This window comes from Scyliorhinus canicula, chromosome 5 (assembly GCF_902713615.1).
Source record: "Scyliorhinus canicula chromosome 5, sScyCan1.1, whole genome shotgun sequence".
Lineage (NCBI taxonomy): Eukaryota > Metazoa > Chordata > Chondrichthyes > Carcharhiniformes > Scyliorhinidae > Scyliorhinus > Scyliorhinus canicula.
In genome coordinates this window covers 73,050,709-73,070,628 of record NC_052150.1, presented here as the reverse complement: position 1 = coordinate 73,070,628, position 19,920 = coordinate 73,050,709, and the positions used below count along the sequence as shown (strand labels likewise).

General features: G+C 51.3%; 1 protein-coding gene across 1 annotated transcript in view; it reads left to right on the top strand.

The window, feature by feature from the left end:
- dnah5 (dynein, axonemal, heavy chain 5) overlaps window positions 1–19,920 on the top strand; it is a 458,053-nt gene that overhangs the window by 120,835 nt on the left and 317,298 nt on the right. The window contains exons 11-13 of the mRNA XM_038797206.1: window positions 8,629–8,844; window positions 10,160–10,267; window positions 18,656–18,750. Of these exons, the coding sequence (XP_038653134.1) occupies window positions 8,629–8,844; window positions 10,160–10,267; window positions 18,656–18,750 (419 nt within the window). The remainder of the gene's footprint in view (window positions 1–8,628; window positions 8,845–10,159; window positions 10,268–18,655; window positions 18,751–19,920) is intronic.

Genomic DNA, 19,920 nt, shown 5'->3' with positions numbered 1-19,920 from the left:
CAAAGTCTCAGCTGATTGTCACGCAGATTCAGACTGCTGGCATCAGGTCAGAGGATACAGTGCTTGCAGGGAACTTCGTAATCGGTCCTCGGTCCTCCAATAGATTATATGGAGTCACTCCATGGGAATGAAACATCATGGAACAGACTATTGGGGGTGCTCAAAAACACAAATAATCCTGCTGCCCAGTCTCAGGTTGACCACACTCATCCTTCCACCACTGCCCTTTCTACTGCCTTTGAGCCAGCCAGCACAGATTGCTATCGCCCATACTGAGGTTTCGCAAAGCCAGGCCTTTGCGGGTAAAAGCTGCTGGACCACTGCCCCACCAAATTCAGCAGTGTTCCATTATGCCACAGCCACTTGGATATCATTTCATAGGAGCGTAAGATCTGGCAAAGGCAACCATAAGACAAGCACAAAGCAAATGCACAAGGTTGTGTGGTTGAGTACCTTATGTAATATTTAGATGTGTTGTTGGATAAAATCTATTTACAATGCTTGTCTTTTATTTCAGCATTATGGTCAAGATAATGCTGTGATGGTCAGTCGCAGAAGGATAGTCAGGTATGTGACTGACCATCACAGTATTATCTTGTTGTTGTTGTAGTATATCTTAGCATTTAGGTTCCAGTGAAGTTGTATGTGAGCAATCACTGATGCAGACTTGAAATTAGGGGTTGAGTGTTCGGTGGAAACATGGTCAGATGGGGCAATTATAGACAGTCTGACTGGAAAGGGAAAGTATTGGTTTCCCCCCTCTTCCCTTTTCTGTCTTCTCCTTCTCTTCCTCCTCATCATGGTCCTCCTTTTCCTCCTGCTGCTGAGGTGATCAGTGTATCTCTGGTGGCGAGGGCTGTGCCCTCAGGATAACAATGTTGTGACAAGTCAAGGCACATGCTCCACTGAGTACTACACAGCTCCTGCAGTGTCCAGGCAATCAGATCACTTTCCAAGCACCCCAGTACTTTGCTCCATCATGTTTCATGTGCCAACATGGTTGTCATGATACCCATGCTGGCTGCACGTGGTTGGGTTACGAACTGGAATCATGTGCCAGGTGTTAATCACTTGCCGCACAGCAGCCACTCTCTGATTTGGCATGGTAGCTCAAATATTGAGGCAACAGCAGAATGAATGTATTGAGAGTGTGGCCAAGATAGCGGGTCATCACCCACTCACCAACTACATTTTCATTAAGAGGAATCATTTGTAGTTGTACTATATCTTTTTAAAAAATAAATTTAGACTTCCGGTTGCGGCTATGACCAGCTAAGTCGCACGTTTGGCTGCTCCTGCTACAAAGGTGTTTTCGGGCCGATTGGAGGGCCCCAACGGCGCTGTAAGGACAAATCCCGGTGGGGGAAGGCTCCCTGAAGAGAACCAGACCAACTTTATGGTCGGTACCCGGAGTGGGGTGGTAAAGAAAGCAACAGCAGCTCCCAAAAAAAAGCGGGGGAAGAAGACCAAAATGGCGGCCGGTGGCGCACCCGAGGAATGGAGGAAATGGGCGGAGGAGCAGCAGGCCGCTCTCCTGCGCTTCTTTACGGAGCTGAAAATGGAGCTCTTGGAGTCAATGAATGCGACGACCACCAGGCTGATGGGAGCCCAGGCGACCCAAGAGGCGTCGATTCGGGAGCTGCAACAGGAGATGACTGTGAGGGAGGAGGAGGCCACGGTCCTCGTGGGAAAGGTAGAGGTGCACGAGGCACTCCACCTGAAATGGCAGAGCCGTTTTGAGGAGCTGGATACCCGAATGAGGCGGAAGAACCTGAGGATCTTGGGCCTGGCAGAAGGCCTGGAGGGGTCAGACCTCCCGGGATATGTAGCAGAAATGCTGAGCTCCCTGATGGGGGCAGGGGCCGTCCCTTCGCCCCTGGAGCTGGAAGAGGCCTACAGGGTCATGGCTAGGAGGCCAAGAGCAAATGAGCCCCCGAGGGCGGTGCTGGTGCGGTTCCAGCGACTCAGCGATCGTGAGAGAGTGCTGGAGTGGGCCAAGAGGGAAAGGAGCAGCAAGTGGGAGAATTCGACGGTGAGGGTCTACCAGGACTGGAGTGCGGAGGTGGCAAAGCGGCGGGCCCGGTACAACCGGACGAAGGCGGTGCTACATGCAAAACGGATCAGGTTCGGAATGCTGCAGCCAGCGCGCTTGTGGGTCACCTACAGGAACCAACACCACTATTTTGAGTCCCCAGAGGAGGCGTGGGCCTTTGTACAGGAAGAGAAACTGGACTCGAATTAGACCCAGGGGATACTTGGCGGCCGTAGCCGCTCGGGTACTTTCAGCTGAATTCTTTGTTTGGATTTTGAACTCTTGCTGTGGTTTTTCTTCTGATGTTTTTTCCCCCTTTGCCAACTTCCCTTAGTTATTGTTATTGTGGTTATTCATGGTTATTTATGGTTATTTATGCTGTTTGGTAGAGGGCGACTGTTAAGTACATTGTTATTTGTTATTTATCTGTTATTTATAATGTTAAGTTGGGGAGGTGGGACGGGGGGGAGAGCAGATCGGGGATATGGGCTCCTAGGGGGGGTTCTTTTACAGGCATGGACGGGGACGGGGGTGGAACTGAAGATGGTGGGGTGGGGTGTGGCAGGGCGAAAGCGCGGGCTTTCCTCTGTTTTCCCGCGCGCGGGGCAGAGGAGGGGGGAGGGGAGGAGTGCGGGGCGTGGCTAGCAATGGCGACCTTTCCCGCGCTGGAGCGGGGCCAGGGAGGAGTGGCAAGGGGGGGGAGGCCCCCCCCCCCGAGCCGGGGGGAGTCGGAGTGTGGCAGGAGCAGCCGGGTCAGCGTGAACCAGCTGACTTACGGGAGTACGATGGAGGGTACATCGCGGCTAGGAGGGGTCCTAGCCTGGGGGGGGGGGAGGGGGGTTAGGGAGGGACACCGGGTTGCTGCTGAAAAGACCAGAAACGGGAAGTGGAGGACTGGAGAGGTGGGGGGAGGGGGACATCGTCATCGGGAGCGGGTCAGAAGGGGAGGGTCGACCCGGGGCGAGCAGGGAACAGGACATGGCTAATCGGCAGGGGAAGGGGGCGGGTCGTCCCGCGACCCGGCTGATCACTTGGAACGTGAGGGGGTTGAATGGGCCGGTCAAGAGATCAAGGGTATTCTCACACCTGAAGGGACTGAAGGCTGATGTAGCAATGTTACAGGAGACCCATTTGAAGGTAGTGGACCAGGTTCGCCTGAGAAGGGGGTGGGTGGGACAGGTGTTCCACTCTGGATTGGACGCAAAGAACCGGGGGGTGGCGATTCTGGTGGGAAAGAGGGTGTCGTTCGTGGCGGAGGAGGTGGTGGCGGATAAGGAGGGTAGGTATGTGATGGTGAAGGGTAAGCTGCAGGGGGAGAAAGTGGTGATGGTCAACGTATATGCCCCGAACTGGGATGACGCGGGTTTTATGAGGCGCCTATTGGGCCTCATTCCGGGACTGGAGGCAGGGGGCTTGATCATGGGGGGGGACTTTAACACAGTGCTGGACCCCGGGCTAGACAGATCGAGCTCCAGGACCAATAGGAGGCCGGCAGCGGCAGAAGTGCTGAGGGGGTACATGGAGCAGATGGGAGGAGTAGACCCATGGAGGTTTGGTAGGCCGAGGGCGAGGGAGTATTCCTTTTTCTCCCACGTCCATAGAGTGTACTCCAGAATCGATTTCTTCGTGTTGAGCAGGGGGCTGATCCCGAGGGTACGGGAAGCTGAGTACTCGGCCATTGCGATCTCTGATCATGCACCGCATTGGGTGGATGTGGAAATGGGGGAGGCGCGGGACCAGCGCCCGCTGTGGCGGCTGGATGTGGGGCTGTTAGCGGACGACGAGGTGTGTAAAAGGGTCCGGAAGAGCATTGAGAGCTATCTGGACTTGAATGACACGGGTGAGGTGCAGGTGGGGATGGTCTGGGAGGCCCTGAAGGCAGTGATCAGGGGAGAGCTGATCTCCATAAGGGCGCACAGAGAAAGAAAGGAGAGGCAGGAGAGGGAGAGGCTGGTGGGGGAGCTATTGGAAGTGGATAGGAGATATGCGGAGGCACCAGGGGAGGGGCTGCTGGGAGAACGGCGCAGCCTGCAGGTCAAGTTCGACCTGCTGACCACCAGGAAGGCAGAGACGCAGTGGAGAAGGGCACAGGGCGCGGTCTATGAGTATGGGGAAAAGGCGAGCAGGATGCTGGCACACCAGCTTCGCAAACGAGATGCGGCTAGGGAGATTGGGGGAGTGAAGGAGAGGGGCGGGAAGGTAGTGCAGAAGGGCAAGAAGTGAACGGGGTCTTCAGGGATTTTTACAAGGAGTTGTATCGGTCTGAGCCGCCGACGAGGAGAGGGGGAATGGAGGACTTCCTAAACAAATTGAGGTTCCCAAGGGTCCAGGAGGGGCTGGTAGAAGGGCTGGGGGCGCCAATAGGGCTAGAGGAGCTAGTCAAGGGAATAGGTCAGATGCAAGCGGGGAAGGCGCCGGGGCCAGATGGGTTCCCGGTGGAATTCTATAAGAAAAATGTGGACTTGGTGGGACCGGTACTGGTACGAGCCTTTAATGAGGCGCGAGAGGGGGGGGTTCTGCCCCCGACAATGTCGCAGGCTCTGATCTCCCTGATATTGAAGCGGGATAAAGACCCCGTGCAGTGCGGGTCCTACAGGTCTATCTCGCTTCTGAACGTGGATGCCAAGTTGCTGGCAAAGATCCTGGCAGCTAGAATAGAGGATTGTGTGCCAGGGGTAATCCATGAGGACCAGACGGGGTTCGTGAAGGGGCGGCAGCTCAACACGAACGTGCGGAGACTGCTGAATGTAATTATGATGCCGGCAGTGGAGGGGGAGGCTGAGATAGTGGTAGCGCTGGACGCGGAGAAGGCATTCGATAGGGTGGAGTGGGAGTACCTGTGGGAGACGTTGGAACGGTTTGGGTTTGGGGAAGGGTTTATTAAGTGGGTGAAGTTGCTCTACTCGGCCCCGACGGCGAGTGTAGTGACAAACGGGAGGAGGTCGGAGTATTTCGGGCTCCACCGAGGGACCAGGCAGGGATGTCCCCTATCCCCCCTACTTTTCGCACTGGCGATTGAACCGTTGGCGATGGCACTGAGGGGTTCAGGGGGGTGGAGAGGACTGACTAGGGGAGGGGAGGAACATCGAGTATCGCTGTATGCGGATGATCTACTGCTGTACGTGGCAGACCCAGAAGGGGGAATGCCGGAGATAATGGAACTATTAGCAGAGTTTGGGGACTTTTCGGGGTACAAACTAAATTTGGGCAAAAGCGAGGTTTTTGTGATACACCCTGGGGACCAGGGAGAGGGTATTGGGAGACTCCCCTTCAAGCGAGCAGGAAAGAGCTTTAGGTACTTAGGGGTGCAGGTGGCAAGGAACTGGGGGACCCTCCACAAGTTGAACTTTTCCAGGCTGGTGGAACAGATGGAGGAGGAATTTAAGAGGTGGGACATGGTACCGTTGTCGCTGGCGGGGAGGGTGCAGTCAATCAAAATGACGGTCCTCCCAAGGTTCTTGTTTTTATTTCAGTGCTTGCCCATCTTCCTCCCTAGGGCCTTCTTCAAAAAGGTGACGAGTAGCATCATGAGCTACGTGTGGGCGCATGGCACCCCAAGGGTGAGGAGGGTCTTTTTGGAGCGGAGTAGGGACAGTGGAGGGCTGGCACTGCCCAATCTCTCGGGGTACTACTGGGCGGCAAATGTGTCAATGGTGCGCAAGTGGATGATGGAAGGGGAGGGGGCAGCTTGGAAACGAATGGAGAGGGCGTCCTGTGGCAACACAAGCCTGGGGGCCCTAGTAACGGCACCATGGCCGCTCCCCCCCACGAGGTACACCACGAGCCCGGTGGTGGCGGCCACCCTCAAGATATGGGGGCAGTGGAGGCGACATAGGGGGGAAATGGGAGGTCTGTTGGCGGCGCCAATAAGAGGGAACCATAGATTCATCCCGGGGAACATCGACGGGGGATTTCAGAGCTGGTACAGGGTGGGCATACGGCAGCTGAAGGACCTGTTTATAGAGGGGAGGTTTGCGAGCCTGGGAGGGCTGGAGGAGAAGTTTGAGCTCCCCCCGGGAAACATGTTCAGATATTTACAAGTGAAGGCATTTGCTAGGCGGCAGGTGGAGGGGTTTCCCCTGCTCCCCAGTAAGGGGGCGAGTGATAGGGTGCTCTCGGGGGTCTGGGTCGGAGGGGGGAAGATATCAGACATCTACAAGATAATGCAGGAGGCGGAAGCAGCATCAGGGGAGGAGCTGAAAGCCAAGTGGGAAGGGGAGCTGGGAGAGCAGATAGAAGACGGGACGTGGGCGGATGCACTGGAGAAGGTCAACTCTTCCTCCTCGTGTGCGAGACTGAGCCTCATTCAATTTAAGGTGCTGCATAGAGCTCACATGACGGGGACAAGGATGAGCCGGTTCTTTGGGGGTGAGGACAGGTGTGTCAGATGTCTGGGAAGCCCAGCGAACCATGTGCATATGTTCTGGGCATGTCCGGTGCTGGAAGGGTTCTGGAAGGGGGTGGCAAGGACGGTGTCGAAGGTGGTGGGGTCCAGGGTCAAACCAGGATGGGGGCTTGCGATCTTTGGGGTCGGGGTAGAACCGGGGGTACAGGAGGCTAGGGAGGCCGGAATACTGGCCTTTGCGTCCCTAGTGGCTCGACGAAGGATATTAATTCAATGGAAGGACGCGAGGCCTCCAAGCGTTGAAACTTGGATTAACGATATGGCTAGCTATATTCAGCTAGAAAGGATCAAATTTGCCCTGAGAGGGTCGGTACAGGGATTCGCCAGGCGGTGGCAACCTTTCCTTGACTTTTTAGATCAGAGATAGACGTTCGGGGTCGCGGCAGCAGCAACCCGGGGGGGGGGAGGGGAGGGGGGGGCAGCAAGGGTCGTGGGGGGACATGCACGACTGTAACGCGGGCAAGTCTGCTCGCTGCTCATGTCTGAAACTGTAGGCTGCCTTGTTTGTTAAGGTTGCCTGGGGGGGGGGGGGGGGGAGGACTGGTGCGCGCGAGAGGGCGGGCGAGGGAGGGACATTTGCCTAGAGGGATTGTGTTGTAAATAATTTAAAAATTAGTAGGGGTAAATGTTTGTATGGAAAACTCTTTCAATAAAAATTATTTAAAAAAAAAAATAAATAAATTTAGAGTACCCAATTCATTTTTCCAATTAAGGGGCAATTTAGCGTGGCCAATCCACCTAGCCTGCACATCTTTGGGTTGTGGGGGCGAAACCCACGCAAACACGGGGAGAATGTGCAAACTCCAGACGGACAGTGACCCAGAGCTGGGATCGAATCTGGGACCTCGGTGCCGTGAGGCAGCAGGGCTAACCACTGCGCCACCTTGTTGCCTTAGTTGTAGTATATCTCAGCATTTAGATGTGCTTCCAGCAAAGTTGTATGTGAGCAATAACTGATACCTTGCAGCATGGAAAAGCCTGTTATTCTGAAAAAGCAATCTGCATGTCCCACCTGTTTGATTAGATAGAACACAATGTATTCCCATCTCCCGCCACAAAGAGGATAATAATCCCCGTTATGTGGCAAACTGAGAACTTTTACGAATGACATCTGCTTTAGCCAGGCAGGATTACAATGTCATAATCACAGCCAGAGTAATGGACAGTGCCCTGGCCCGGCTCTCAGGCTGCAGGTCTGCCAACAAGAAGTGGCAGATTTCTGTGAGAGCTTCCTTCATAAAACAGAGATCATGCAGACACTGTTTCTGGTTTAGGTTGAGATAAAAGAATCTCTTCCGGAAGATTCTGGTGTAAAGGCCTCCTATTGCGAGACCTTATTCCCTTCCTCTCCCTCCTGCCTTTGTAAGCCACTTGTCCTCTTCAGTGCTGCTTCTACTTGATCTTTCTCTGAAGCTGAAGGCTTCGCTAACTACAGTGCCTGCCGCTGGGAGCGAACAATCTGCCTAGAACTCTTGAAGTCAAAACAGAAACCATTTCCATGTGCAACATCAAATCCTGTCAACTTCTCGAACCCTTAGCAACTCTGGAACATTACAAACTCAGACAGAACCACCAGAAATTAATCTGAGCTGAGAGTGGTTGACGATTCCTTTTTCACTTGTGTGGGGTCCTTCATGCTACTCAACATGTTTACCTGTGTGATGTTAAGAAGGGGCTATAGCTAGATTGAAGGGATCAAAAATGATGAGATTGGCTTCAAATCAATGTTAGGCACTGACCGAGGTCACAATCTGCCTACTGTGCATTACTTCTGCACGTGCTCCTAATGCCGTGCAACTGATCTTCCCAAAATTGCATCCTGTACGAACTGCACTGGAAGCTCGTTTGCATGTTCAGTACAGATGATATTTTGGAACAAAAACAGCACTCATAAGCAGGCATTATGGAGGTGAATTTTGCACCATATGCATCCAAACCCAGAAACCTACCACCATTTCACATTCCTGATTTACTGGACGTTCTTCTTACTTGCAGGATTAACTCTATAGCTGTTTGCATTATTCCTATTTTGTTAGATGTCCAAACTATAATCAGAAGGTAGGACAATTCTATTCTAGATATCTCGTCGCCTGACAAATAGAGTCATTTATTTTCTGTATGTTTCAAATACTGAAGGTAAATTTGTATTTTCAAATTCAACATGTTTAAAGATGTATTTTTCATTTTTCAGGAATATCAACGCTGTTTTCATAAAACAAAGCAGAAACTTGAACAAAACCCAGCAGAGAGACAGTTTGATTTCAGTGAGATGTATATCTTCGGCAAATTTGATACATTTCAAAGACGCCTGAATAAAATTATTGCTATGTTTAGCACTGTAACTGCATACTCTGCTCTCCAGGACTCCAAGATTGAAGGATTGGAAGTGTTGGCTGCTAAATTTCAGGTACTGTCTTGAAACTAGGTGTAGATAAAGAAAGTCCTTCAGGAAATAATTTTGTTATGACACTGAAATTATTAGTTCCATTCTCCAAATGTGGTGAAGGCCGTACTGTATCTCTGGTTCCTTACAGTGAGTTATCAGGTTTAACCATAGAGTGTAGGAAGAGGTGTGATAGGGGATATGGGGAGTGTGGGAAGAGGTAGGATGGGGGATCTGGGGAGAGTGGGAAGAGGTGGGATCAGGGATCTGGGGAGCACGGAAATAGATGGCATCGGGGATCCGGGGCGTGTTGGAAGAGATGGAGGAGGGGATCTGAGAAGTGTGGGAAGAGGTGAGGGAAGAGATCTGGAGAATTGTGTGTGTCGGGTAGCTGTAAGTAGAAGCATAGAACCCCTACAGTGCAGAAGGAGGCCATTTGGCCCATCGAGTCTACACCAACCCTTTGAATGAGCACTCTACCCATTTACACGCCCTGTCCACCCCGCCCTACCCCATAACCCAGCATCTAAATGCACATCCCTGGACACTAAGAAGCTCTTTAGCATGGCCAATCCACCATTGTATATCTTTGGACGGTGGGAGGAAACCGGAGTAGCCGGAGGAAATGCATGCGAAAATGGGGAGAACGTACAAACTCCACACAGACAGTGACCAGAATTGAATCTGGGTCCCCGGCACTGTGAGGCAGCAGTGCTAACCACTGTGCCACCGTGCCGCCTCCAAGTAGTCAGACACTTCCCACAATTGGAGGGCAATATCTGCTTTTGTGCTCCAGTTACAAGATAACATCACTAGGGGTCACTGTATCAGTCGGCTGTTCCATCTCTCAGTCATGGAATAGTGCATTGCTAGGTTTTTATGGAAGAGGAAAAAAATACAAAGCAGCTCTTTAATTGAAACAAAAAGACAAATCTTTTGTCACCTTCAGACCTTCTTTTCATGTCACCCTTAATCTCCTGGAGTTAGCATGGTTCCAAAATGACTTTGCTGGCCTGCATACTTGAGTATCTGAAAAAAAGGGAATGTTCTGTTGTATATAACTTATGAGTACATGTTTCTTGCAGAAAACCAACTGCACCAAATAGATCCATGGAAATATAGATATCCGTAGACATTTATGAGTTAGCTTTGTCTTCCCAAAAGACAGAGGACCTCTATGAAAGTACAACTAATTGAGGTTCATCTAAACTCAGAAGATTTTGCTTAGTAGAGCTCACATGAAGAAATAGATAAGACACAAAAATGTTATCTTTGGAGGGTTGAACGAGTCCGGTGTGCAGATGCCTTTAATAATGATCATTGTTTGATACTGTTCCAGAGTATTGTGATTACTTTGAAGAAAAAACAGTACAACTTCCTAGATCAGAGAAAAACTGATTTTGATCAAGATTTTGAGGAGTTTTCTAAGCAAACTGATGATGTACATGTAAGTGTCTATGATTTATATTGTTAATGCCAGCACTATTCTATAGGTAGGAATTAACTTGCTTCTATAGTTGTAGTTTCCAAATTATAGTAGTCTTGATCAGGGTTTCCCAAACCTTTCTTTTTTTAAATTAAAATTTTTTTTTTTTTTTTTTTTTTAAGAGTACTCAATTCATTTTTTCCAATTAAGGGGCAATTTAGAGTGGCCAATTCACCTACCCTGCACATCTTTGGGTTGTGGGGGCGAAACCCACGCAAACACGGGGAGAATGTGCAAACTCCACACGGACAGTGACCCAGAGCCGGAATCGAACCTGGGACCTCAGCGCCGTGAGGCAGCAGTGCTTCCCACTGAGCCACCGTGCTGCCCCTCCCAAACCTTTCTAGCCACGAGTCCTTTTGACCTCCCAAGTGGACTGACTGAACCCCTCAAAGTCTTATTACACTGGAAAAATGATTGTTTTTGTGCAATAGGTCCAAACATACAAAAACAAATTTATAAAAGTATTTTCTATTTATTATTATTAAAAGGTCTGCTTATTCAACATATACAGTACCTTTTTGTCATTTTTTTTCTTTTTCTTTAAATCATTTTAATTGAGAAATTTTGAATTTATACAACATTGACGCACCTTAGTAAAATACCGAAAATAACAATAATATTAACAATCATATACATTCGCCCCATCCCCATGAACAACCCAGCATTTTAACAACAACGCATATTAACACACTGTAAAGTTACAGAATAAACACTACGATAATGCACCCCCCCCCCGGGGTTGCTGCTGCTATTGACCCAGTTACCTATCTCTGAGCCAGGAAGTCCAGAAAAGGCTGCCATCGTTTATAGAACCCTTGTATTGATCCTCTCAGGGCAAATTTGACCTTTTCCAATTTTATAAATCCCGCCATGTCACTGATCCAGGTCTCCACGCTTGGGGGCCTCGCATCCTTCCACTGCAGCAAGATCCTCCGCCGGGCTACTAGGGACGCAAAGGCCAGGACACCGGCCTCTTTCGCCTCCTGCACTCCCGGCTCTACCGCAACTCCAAAAATCGCGAGTCCCCACCCTGGTTTGACCCTGGATCCAACCACCCTCGACGCCGTCCCCGCCACCCCCTTCCAGAATTCTTCCAGTGCTGGCATGCCCAGAACATATGGGCATGGTTCGCAGGACTCCCCGAACATCTGGTGCACCTGTCCTCACCCCCGAAGAACCTACTCATCCTAGTCCCGGACATGTGGGCCCGGTGCAGCACCTTAAATTGGATGAGACTAAGCCTCGCACATGAGGAGGAAGAGTTGACTCTGTCCAAGGCATCCGCCCAAGTCCCGTCCTCTATCTGCTCCCCAAGTTCCTCCTCCCACTTAGCCTTCAGCTCCTCCACTGACGACTCCTGCACCTCCTGCATTACCTTATAGATGTCAGACACCTTCCCCTCTCCTACCCACACCCCCGAAAGCACTCTGTCCATCGCCCCCTGCGAGGGCAGCAAAGGGAATCCCTCTACCTGTCGCCTAGCAAACGCCTTTACCTGCAGGTATCTGAACATGTTCCCCTGGGGAAGGCCAAATTTATCTTCCAGTTCCCCCAGGCCCGCAAACCTCCCGCCAATAAACAGGTCCCTCAATTTGCTGATGCCCGCCCTTTGCCACCCCCTGAATCCCCCATCCGTGTTCCCCGGGATGAACCGATGGTTGCCACCCAGTGGAGCCTCCATCGAGGCCCCTGTTTCCCCCCGATGCCGTCTCCACTGTCCCCAGATTCTTAGGGTCGCCGCCACCACCGGGCTCGTGGTGAACCTCTTAGGGGAGAGCGGCAACGGTGCCGTTACCATGGCACCCAGGCTCGTACCTCTACATGACGCCATCTCCATTCTTTTCCACGCCGCCCCTCCCCCCTCCATTACCCATTTACGCACCATTGACACATTGGCTGCCCAATAGTACCCCAGAAGGTTGGGCAGTGCCAGCCCACCTCCATCCCTTCCTCGCTCCAGGAACACCCTCCTCACTCTCGGAGTCCCATGTGCCCACACAAAACTCAGAATACTGCTAGTCACTCTCCTAAAGAAGGCCCTGGGGATAAATATGGGCAGGCACTGAAAAAGGAACAAGAACCTCGGAAGCACTGTCATTTTGACGGACTGCACCCTCCCCGCCAACGACAATGGCAGCATGTCCCACCTCCTGAACTCCTCCTCCATCTGATCTACCAGCCTGGTAAAGTTATGCTTGTGGAGAGTCCCCCAGTCCCTGGCCACTTGCACCCCCAGGTACCTAAAGCTCTCCCCTGCCCGCCTAAGCGGGAGCCTACCAATTCCTTCCTCCTGGTCTCCAGGGTGCACCACAAACACCTCGCTCTTGCCTAAGTTTAATTTATAACCTGAGAAGGTCCCAAACTCGGCTAGTAACTCCATCACTCCCGGCATCCCTCCCACCGGGTCCGCCACATACAGTAACAGGTCGTCGGCATACAACGACACCCTATGTTCCTCTCCACCTCGCACCAAGCCTCTCCACCTCTCTGAATCTCTCAATGCCATCGCCAGCGGCTCGATTGCCAGTGCAAACAACAAGGGGGACAAGGGGCAACCCTGCCTGGTCCCTCGGTAAAGCCGGAAGTACTCCGACCTCCTCCAATTCGTAGCCACGCACGCCATCGGGGCCTCATATAACAGCCTTACCCATCTAATGAACCCTTCACCAAATCCAAACCTCCCCAACACCTCCCATAGGTACCCCCACTCCACTCTATCGAAGGCCTTCTCCGCATCCAGTGCCACCACTATCTCTGCCTCCCCCTCAATCGCCGGCATCATAATGACATTCAGAAATCTCCGCACATTCGTGTTCAGCTGCCTTCCCTTCACAAAACCTGTCTGGTCCTCGTGCACAACCCCTGGCACACAGTCCTCTATCCTGGTGGCCAGGATTTTTGCCAGCACCTTAGCGTCCACGTTGAGGAGAGATATGGGCCTGTATGAACCACACTGCTGGGGGTCCTTGTCCTTCTTTAAAATTAACGAGATCAGCGCCCGTGACATCGTCGGGGGCAAAGTCCCCCCCTCCCACGCTTCATTGAGTGTTCGCACCAGCAAGGGGCCCACTAGATCCACAAACTTTTTATAAAATTCCACTGGGAACCCATCCGGCCCCGGTGCCTTCCCTGACTGCATCTGCCCGATCCCCTTAACTAGCTCCTCCAGCTCAATCGGCGCACCCAACCCCTCCACCTTCTCCTCCTGCACCTTTGGGAAAGAAAGCCCGTCAAGGAACCTCTCCATTCCCCTCCTCTCCCCCGTTGGCTCCGACCGGTACAGTTCCCCGTAAAAATCCTTGAAGACCTCATTCACCTCTACCCCTTTCCGCACCACATTCCCACTCTTATCTCTCACTCCAGCAATCTCCTTAGCCGCATCCCGCTTACGCAGCTGATGAGCCAGCATCCTACTCGCCTTTTCACCATGTTCGTACACTGCCCCTTGTGCCTTCCTCCACTGTGCCTCCGCCTTTCTAGTGGTCAGCAAATCAAATTTAGCCTGCAGGCTGCGCCTCTCCCCCAACAGTCCCTCCTCTGGTGCCTCTGCGTACCTCCTGTCCACCTCCAGCATCTTTCCCACCAGTCTATCCCTCTCACTCCTCTCGCTCCTCTCCCTGTGTGCCCGGATGGATATCAGCTCCCCACGAATTACTGCCTTCAGGGCTTCCCAGACCATCCCCACCTGAACCTCCCCCGTATCATTCACCTCAAGGTACCCCTCAATACTTGCCCGGACCCTCCTACACACCTCCTCCTCCGCCAACAACCCCACATCCAACCGCCACAACGGACGTTGGTCTCGCACCTCTCCCATCTCCAACTCTATCCAATGCGGAGCGTGGTCGGAGATTGCAATGGCCGAATACTCGGCCTCCTCCACTCTCGGAATCAGTCCCCTACTCACCACGAAGAAATCTATCCGAGAGTAGACCCTATGTACGTGGGAGAAGAAAGAGTACTCGCGTGCCCTCGGCCTTACAAACCTCCATGGATCCACCCCACCCATCTGGTCCATAAACCCTCTCAGTACCTTGGCCGCCGCAGGCCTCCTACCCGTCCTAGAGCTGGACCGATCCAGTGAAGGATCCAACACCGTATTAAAGTCTATGATCAGACCTCCCGCCTCCAGATCCGGGATCCGTCCCAACATACGCCTCATAAAGCCCGCATCGTCCCAATTTGGGGCATACACACTAGCCAGTACCACCTTCTCTCCTTGTAGCCTGCCCCTAACCATCACATACCTACCCCCCTTATCCGCCACCACCTCCGATGCCTCAAACAACACATTTTTCCCCACCAGAATCGCCACTCCCCGGTTCCTCACATCCAACCCCGAGTGGAAAACCTGCCCCACCCATCCCTTCCTCAGGCGGACCTGGTCCGCCACCCTCAGGTGGGTCTCCTGAAGCATTGCCACATCCGCCTTTAGCCCCTTCAGGTGAGCCAGTACCCTCGACCGCTTCACCGGCCCATTCAACCCTCTCACATTCCAGGTGACCAACCGGATCAGAGGGCGTCCCGCCCCCCCTCCCCCATCGGCTAGCCATAGCCCGTTGACTGCCCGCCCCAGGCCAGCACCCCCTGCTCGACCCCGTCCCCATAGCGACAACCCCTCACCTCTGTCCCCCCAGCCCCCACCAGCTCCTTCTTGACCCTACCAGCAGCAACCCGGTATTCCCCTTTCCCCCCCTCCCTTCCCCCCCAGGCTAGGAACCCTCCCAGCCGCGAACCGTCCTCCATTGTACTTCCGTGGGTCAGCTAACTTCTGCTGACCCCGGAAACTCCCGCCAATAGCCCGACCCCTCCCGAAGTGGGATCATCCCCCAATCTATCCCTCCTCCTGGCACCGCTCCAGCGCGGGGAAGAACCAATTTAGCCCCGCCTCCCCCGTCACCATCTCCACCCCCCAGCCCCGCAGCACGGGAAACCAGAGGAAAGCCCGCGCTTTTGCACTGCCCCACCACACCCTTCTGACGCAGCTCCCAAATATCAGCCCCACTCCATACCCCCACTCCGGCATAGAATACAACATACCCCCCCGACCCTCCCCTCAAGATACACAGCCCAGACAATGTCCCACAGCACAAAAACAAAAACATAGCAGAACAACCCCTCCGTAAATAACCATATCAAAATTGCAAAAGTACTAAAACAAGAAGAAAACAACAGAAGAAAAAGAGAACACAGCAACAGCAGAATCCAGCACTAATATCTTACAGCCGACCTCGCAACCCCCAACCCCTAGTTCAAGTCCAGTTTCTCCGTCCGCACGAAGGCCCACGCCTCCTCCGGGGAATCGAAATAATAATGCCGGTCCGAATAAGTTACCCACAGGCGCGCGGGCGGCAACATTCCGAACTTTATCTTTTTTCTATAAAGCACGTCTTTCGTCCGATTAAATCCGGACCGCCGCTTAGCCACCTCCGCACTCCAGTCCTGGTAGATCCGCACTACCCCATTCTCCCAATTGCTGCTCTTCACCTTCTTGGCCCAGCGCAGCACGCACTCCCGATCACTGAACCGGTGGAACCTCACCAGCACCGCACGCGGGGGTTCATCTTCCTTGGGCCTCCTGGCCAGCACCCTGTGCGCTCCCTCCAGCTCCAAGGGCAGATGGAGAGATCCGGCCCCCACTAGCGAATTCAGCATTACAGCCACATAGGCTGTCAGGTCCGATCCCTCCAGCCCCTCGGCAAGGCCCAAGATCCGCAGGTTTTTCCGCCTCATGCGGTGATCCAGCTCCTCAAAGCGTTCCTGCCACTTCTTGTGGAGTGCTTTGTGCCCCACCACCTTACTCACGAGGACCACGGCCTCCTCCTCTCGTTCAATGGCCTGCGTCTGCAACTTCTTGATGGCAGCACCCTGGGTGGACTGAATCTCTGACAGCCTTCTGTTCGTTTCCTGCAGAGAGCTCAGTACTTCATCCTTGAATTCTTTAAAGCAGCGCAGGAGATCAGTTTGTTGTTCCTGGGCCCAGAGTCTCCATTCCTCTGGAGCTCTGTCGGCGGCCATCTTAGATCCCTTCCCCCGTTTTTTCTGAGGAGCTGCTGCTGTTTTTTCCCCCTTTCCACTCCGAGTTCGAGTCATGGACTGCAGGGAAAGTCATTCAGCACACCTTCCCCCACCGGGAGACGTCGAAAAATTTCCGTTTTGGGCTCTCAAAAGAGCCGAAAAATCTCTTTAAAACGGGAGCTCCCAGATGTGTGGCTTACTGATCCATCACAGCCACCGGAAGTTCCCCTTTTTGTCATTTTTAATGGGAGGAGTGATGCTGCTCCTTTTGCCCATAAATCTGTAGAGCTGGATTCTCGTATCTCATACTATCTCTCTCTCTCTCTCTCTTTCTCTCTCTCTCAAGAAACACACGCATTTACTCTGTCTCTCTCTCGCTCTCACACACACACCTGTCTCACACAAATTCACTTCTCCCCCTTTCACACAAATTCACCTCTCCCTCTCACACAAACTCACCTCTCCCTCTCTCATGCAAATTCACCTTTCCCTCTCACGCAAATTCACCTCCCTCTCACACAAATTCACCTCTCCCTCTCTCATGCAAATTCACCTCTCCCTCTTTCATGCAAATTCACCTCCCTCCTAAGCATATTCACTTCTCCCTCTCACACAAATTCACCTCTCCTTCTCATGCAAATTCACCTTTCCCTCTCACGCAAATTCACCTCTCCCTCTCTCATGCAAATTCACCTCTCCCTCTCATGCAAATCCACCTCTCCCTCTCACGCAAATCCACCTCTCCCTCTCACGCAAATTCACCTCTCCCTCTCTCATGCAAATTCACCTCTCCCGCTCTCATGCAAACTCACCTCTCCCTCTCACGCATATTCACCTCTCCCTCTCACGCAAATTCACTCTCAAACAGTCCCACCCACCTCTCTCCATCATATACACATGCAAACACACCTCCCTTTCTTACATCTCTCAGTCACCCACCCACTCTCACACCTCTGAGTCTCCCACCCTGGACTCCGTGTCGGTTTCCCCTCCTACCTCCTGGCTGTGACCTACATAGCTCTACCACCTGCTCTGCTGTCTCGTCACCTTTGCTCTCGTCCTTGTCTATGACTTTCAATACTGACTTTGCAGCTATTTCCAGCACGTCCTGCTGGCCTTTTGTTACATTGGTGCTGACGGACTGACTATTGTGCCTATTTAGTAGCCAACACTATGCAAAAACCACCGTTTGAATTTCTGGAACACAGCTTATTTCAAACTTATAACAGTCAGATTTACTGTGGAACGCCTGGATGAGTTCCATTGAACCCAGTTTGGGAAACGCTGGTCTAGAGTCGTAAACAAATTGCATATTTCTCTCAAAGCACTGTTTAAGTTGGACAAGTTCCTCACAGGTTTGCTCACATGGCTTTCTATTTTTCTTACTCCGTAAACTTACTGAGTATTGTTTGTCTTTTGTCTGAAAAGTCAGTTTACTTATTTTGATAGACATACTGGGGCAGCGCGGTAGCATGGTGGTTAGCATAAATGCTTCACAGCTCCAGGGTCCCAGGTTCGATTCCCGGCTGGGTCGCTGTCTGTGTGGAGTCTGCACGTCCTCCCCGTGTGTGCGTGGGTTTCCTCCGGGTGCTCCGGTTTCCTCCCACAGTCCAAAGATGTGAGGGTTAGGTGGATTGGCCATGCTAAATTGCCCGTAGTGTCCTAATAGTAAGGTTAAGAAGGGGAGTTGTTGGGTTACGGGTATAGGGTGGATACGTGGGTTTGAGTAGGGTGATCATTGCTCGGCACAACATCGAGGGCCGAAGGGCCTGTTCTGTGCTGTACTGTTCTATGTTCTATACTGTGACAGTTTGAGCTGTTCTAATTTTTTTCTTCAGCAATAAGGCATTTCAACAGATATATGGATAGGAAAGGTTTAGAGGAATTTGAAACAAATGCAGCAAATGGGATTAGCTTAGATGGACTTTTTGGTTGGCATGGACCAGTTTGGGCCATTTTTTAATGTGAATTTTTTAAATGAAGTGGTATGATTGGTGTAACCGTACGCTGTAAGATGCAACTATTTTTCCCATCTGTGCTTTGTATTGGGGTGTGTTGGATGTATTTTCAATATGGAGCTCACAGGAGGAAAAGATACAGGGAATGCTGATAATTAAATTTGTTGAAATGATATTGTGGATCTATAATTTATACTTAGACATATAAATGGCAGACACTTGCTGCAATCTAGTGATCACTGTATTTGTAGGTACACATCCTATAGTTTCATTAATTTTCATTGATAAGTAACAATGAGGCTTCGACTGTTTTCAAATTTTTCACATTTAGTATTAAAATTTTAATTTCAATATTCTTGTTATTACACAGTCCCAGCTAAGGATGTTTATTGAAAACAGCATTGAAAAGATACAGAATACAGAGCGAGCTCTGACATTACTGAAGAAGTTTGAAAGGTTTGAAAGGTAAAGTGATGTTCTACTGTACCTCTTTGCAGAAATTTGTGCTCTTTCAAAACCATGAAGGCACAACATTTGCCTTATTGTTGGACCTGATATAGATGGCCATGCATGGGCAAAAAAGATGGCATTGAATTGCATTTTAATTATTTGTATGCGTTGGTAAAACCTCCTGTGATCTACAGCCACCATGGCCAGTTTATGAGAATGAATATTCTGCAGACTGAAACCAAGTCCCAGAAGTGGGGGCAGGATGTAGTGGAATGGTTGGTGATTTATTCAGTCATAGGATTGGGGCAAGGTTTTCATTTATTACCCATCTTTAATTGCCCTTGAGAAGGCAGTGGCAAGCTGCTTTCTTATCATTGCATTCGATGTAGTGTATTTACACCCATAATGTTGTTTGAGAAGGGATTTTGACTCGGCAACAGTGATAAAATGGTAATACAGTTCCAAATCAGGATGCTGTATCACCATAATGGTTGGTACAGCTATCTTAATGGTAATGATGACCGCTGGATGCTAGTGGGAGACTCAACGATGATAATGCTGCAGAACATTAAGGGAAGGGGTAATCATCCACTGACTCTGCTTGCAGGACTTAAGTATATTGCTGAAAGAAAGACATGCTGTCGAAGCTTTTCATCTTGCACTCATCAGGCCAGGAGTTAAAATGCCAAATTTTAAATGGAACAACAATTTATACTGCTGAGAAAAGGAGTATTGATTAGTTGGCAAGTTGGCCCTGATTGGTCGAGATGTTGCCATGGCGAATGCACCACAGAGCTATTGTCCCCCATGCTTTCGTTATTCCAAAAGGGTGCTATGTCTGGTCATATTCATTTTGCCTGCAGAGGATAAGTCCTTGCATAAGAAAATGTGTAGCTTCTAGCAAGCACCAATTACCTACACTGTGAGCCCTACTGATAATATCAAATTCATTATTCATTTAATTCTTTCACACTGTGGATTACTCAGCACATTCCGCCTCACAAAATCACACCTAAAGTTAGATATTGGGCTGGATTCTCTGCCCTGCGACGTGGATCATGATCGGGTGGAGAATTGGGCTTCCTGCTGCAATCGAGGTTCTAGCCGGGCTCCGAACCGACCGCTATGCTCTGGCCCCCGCTGGCGGTGGGATACAGCTTTGTGGCAGTGGCAGGCTGCTAATGG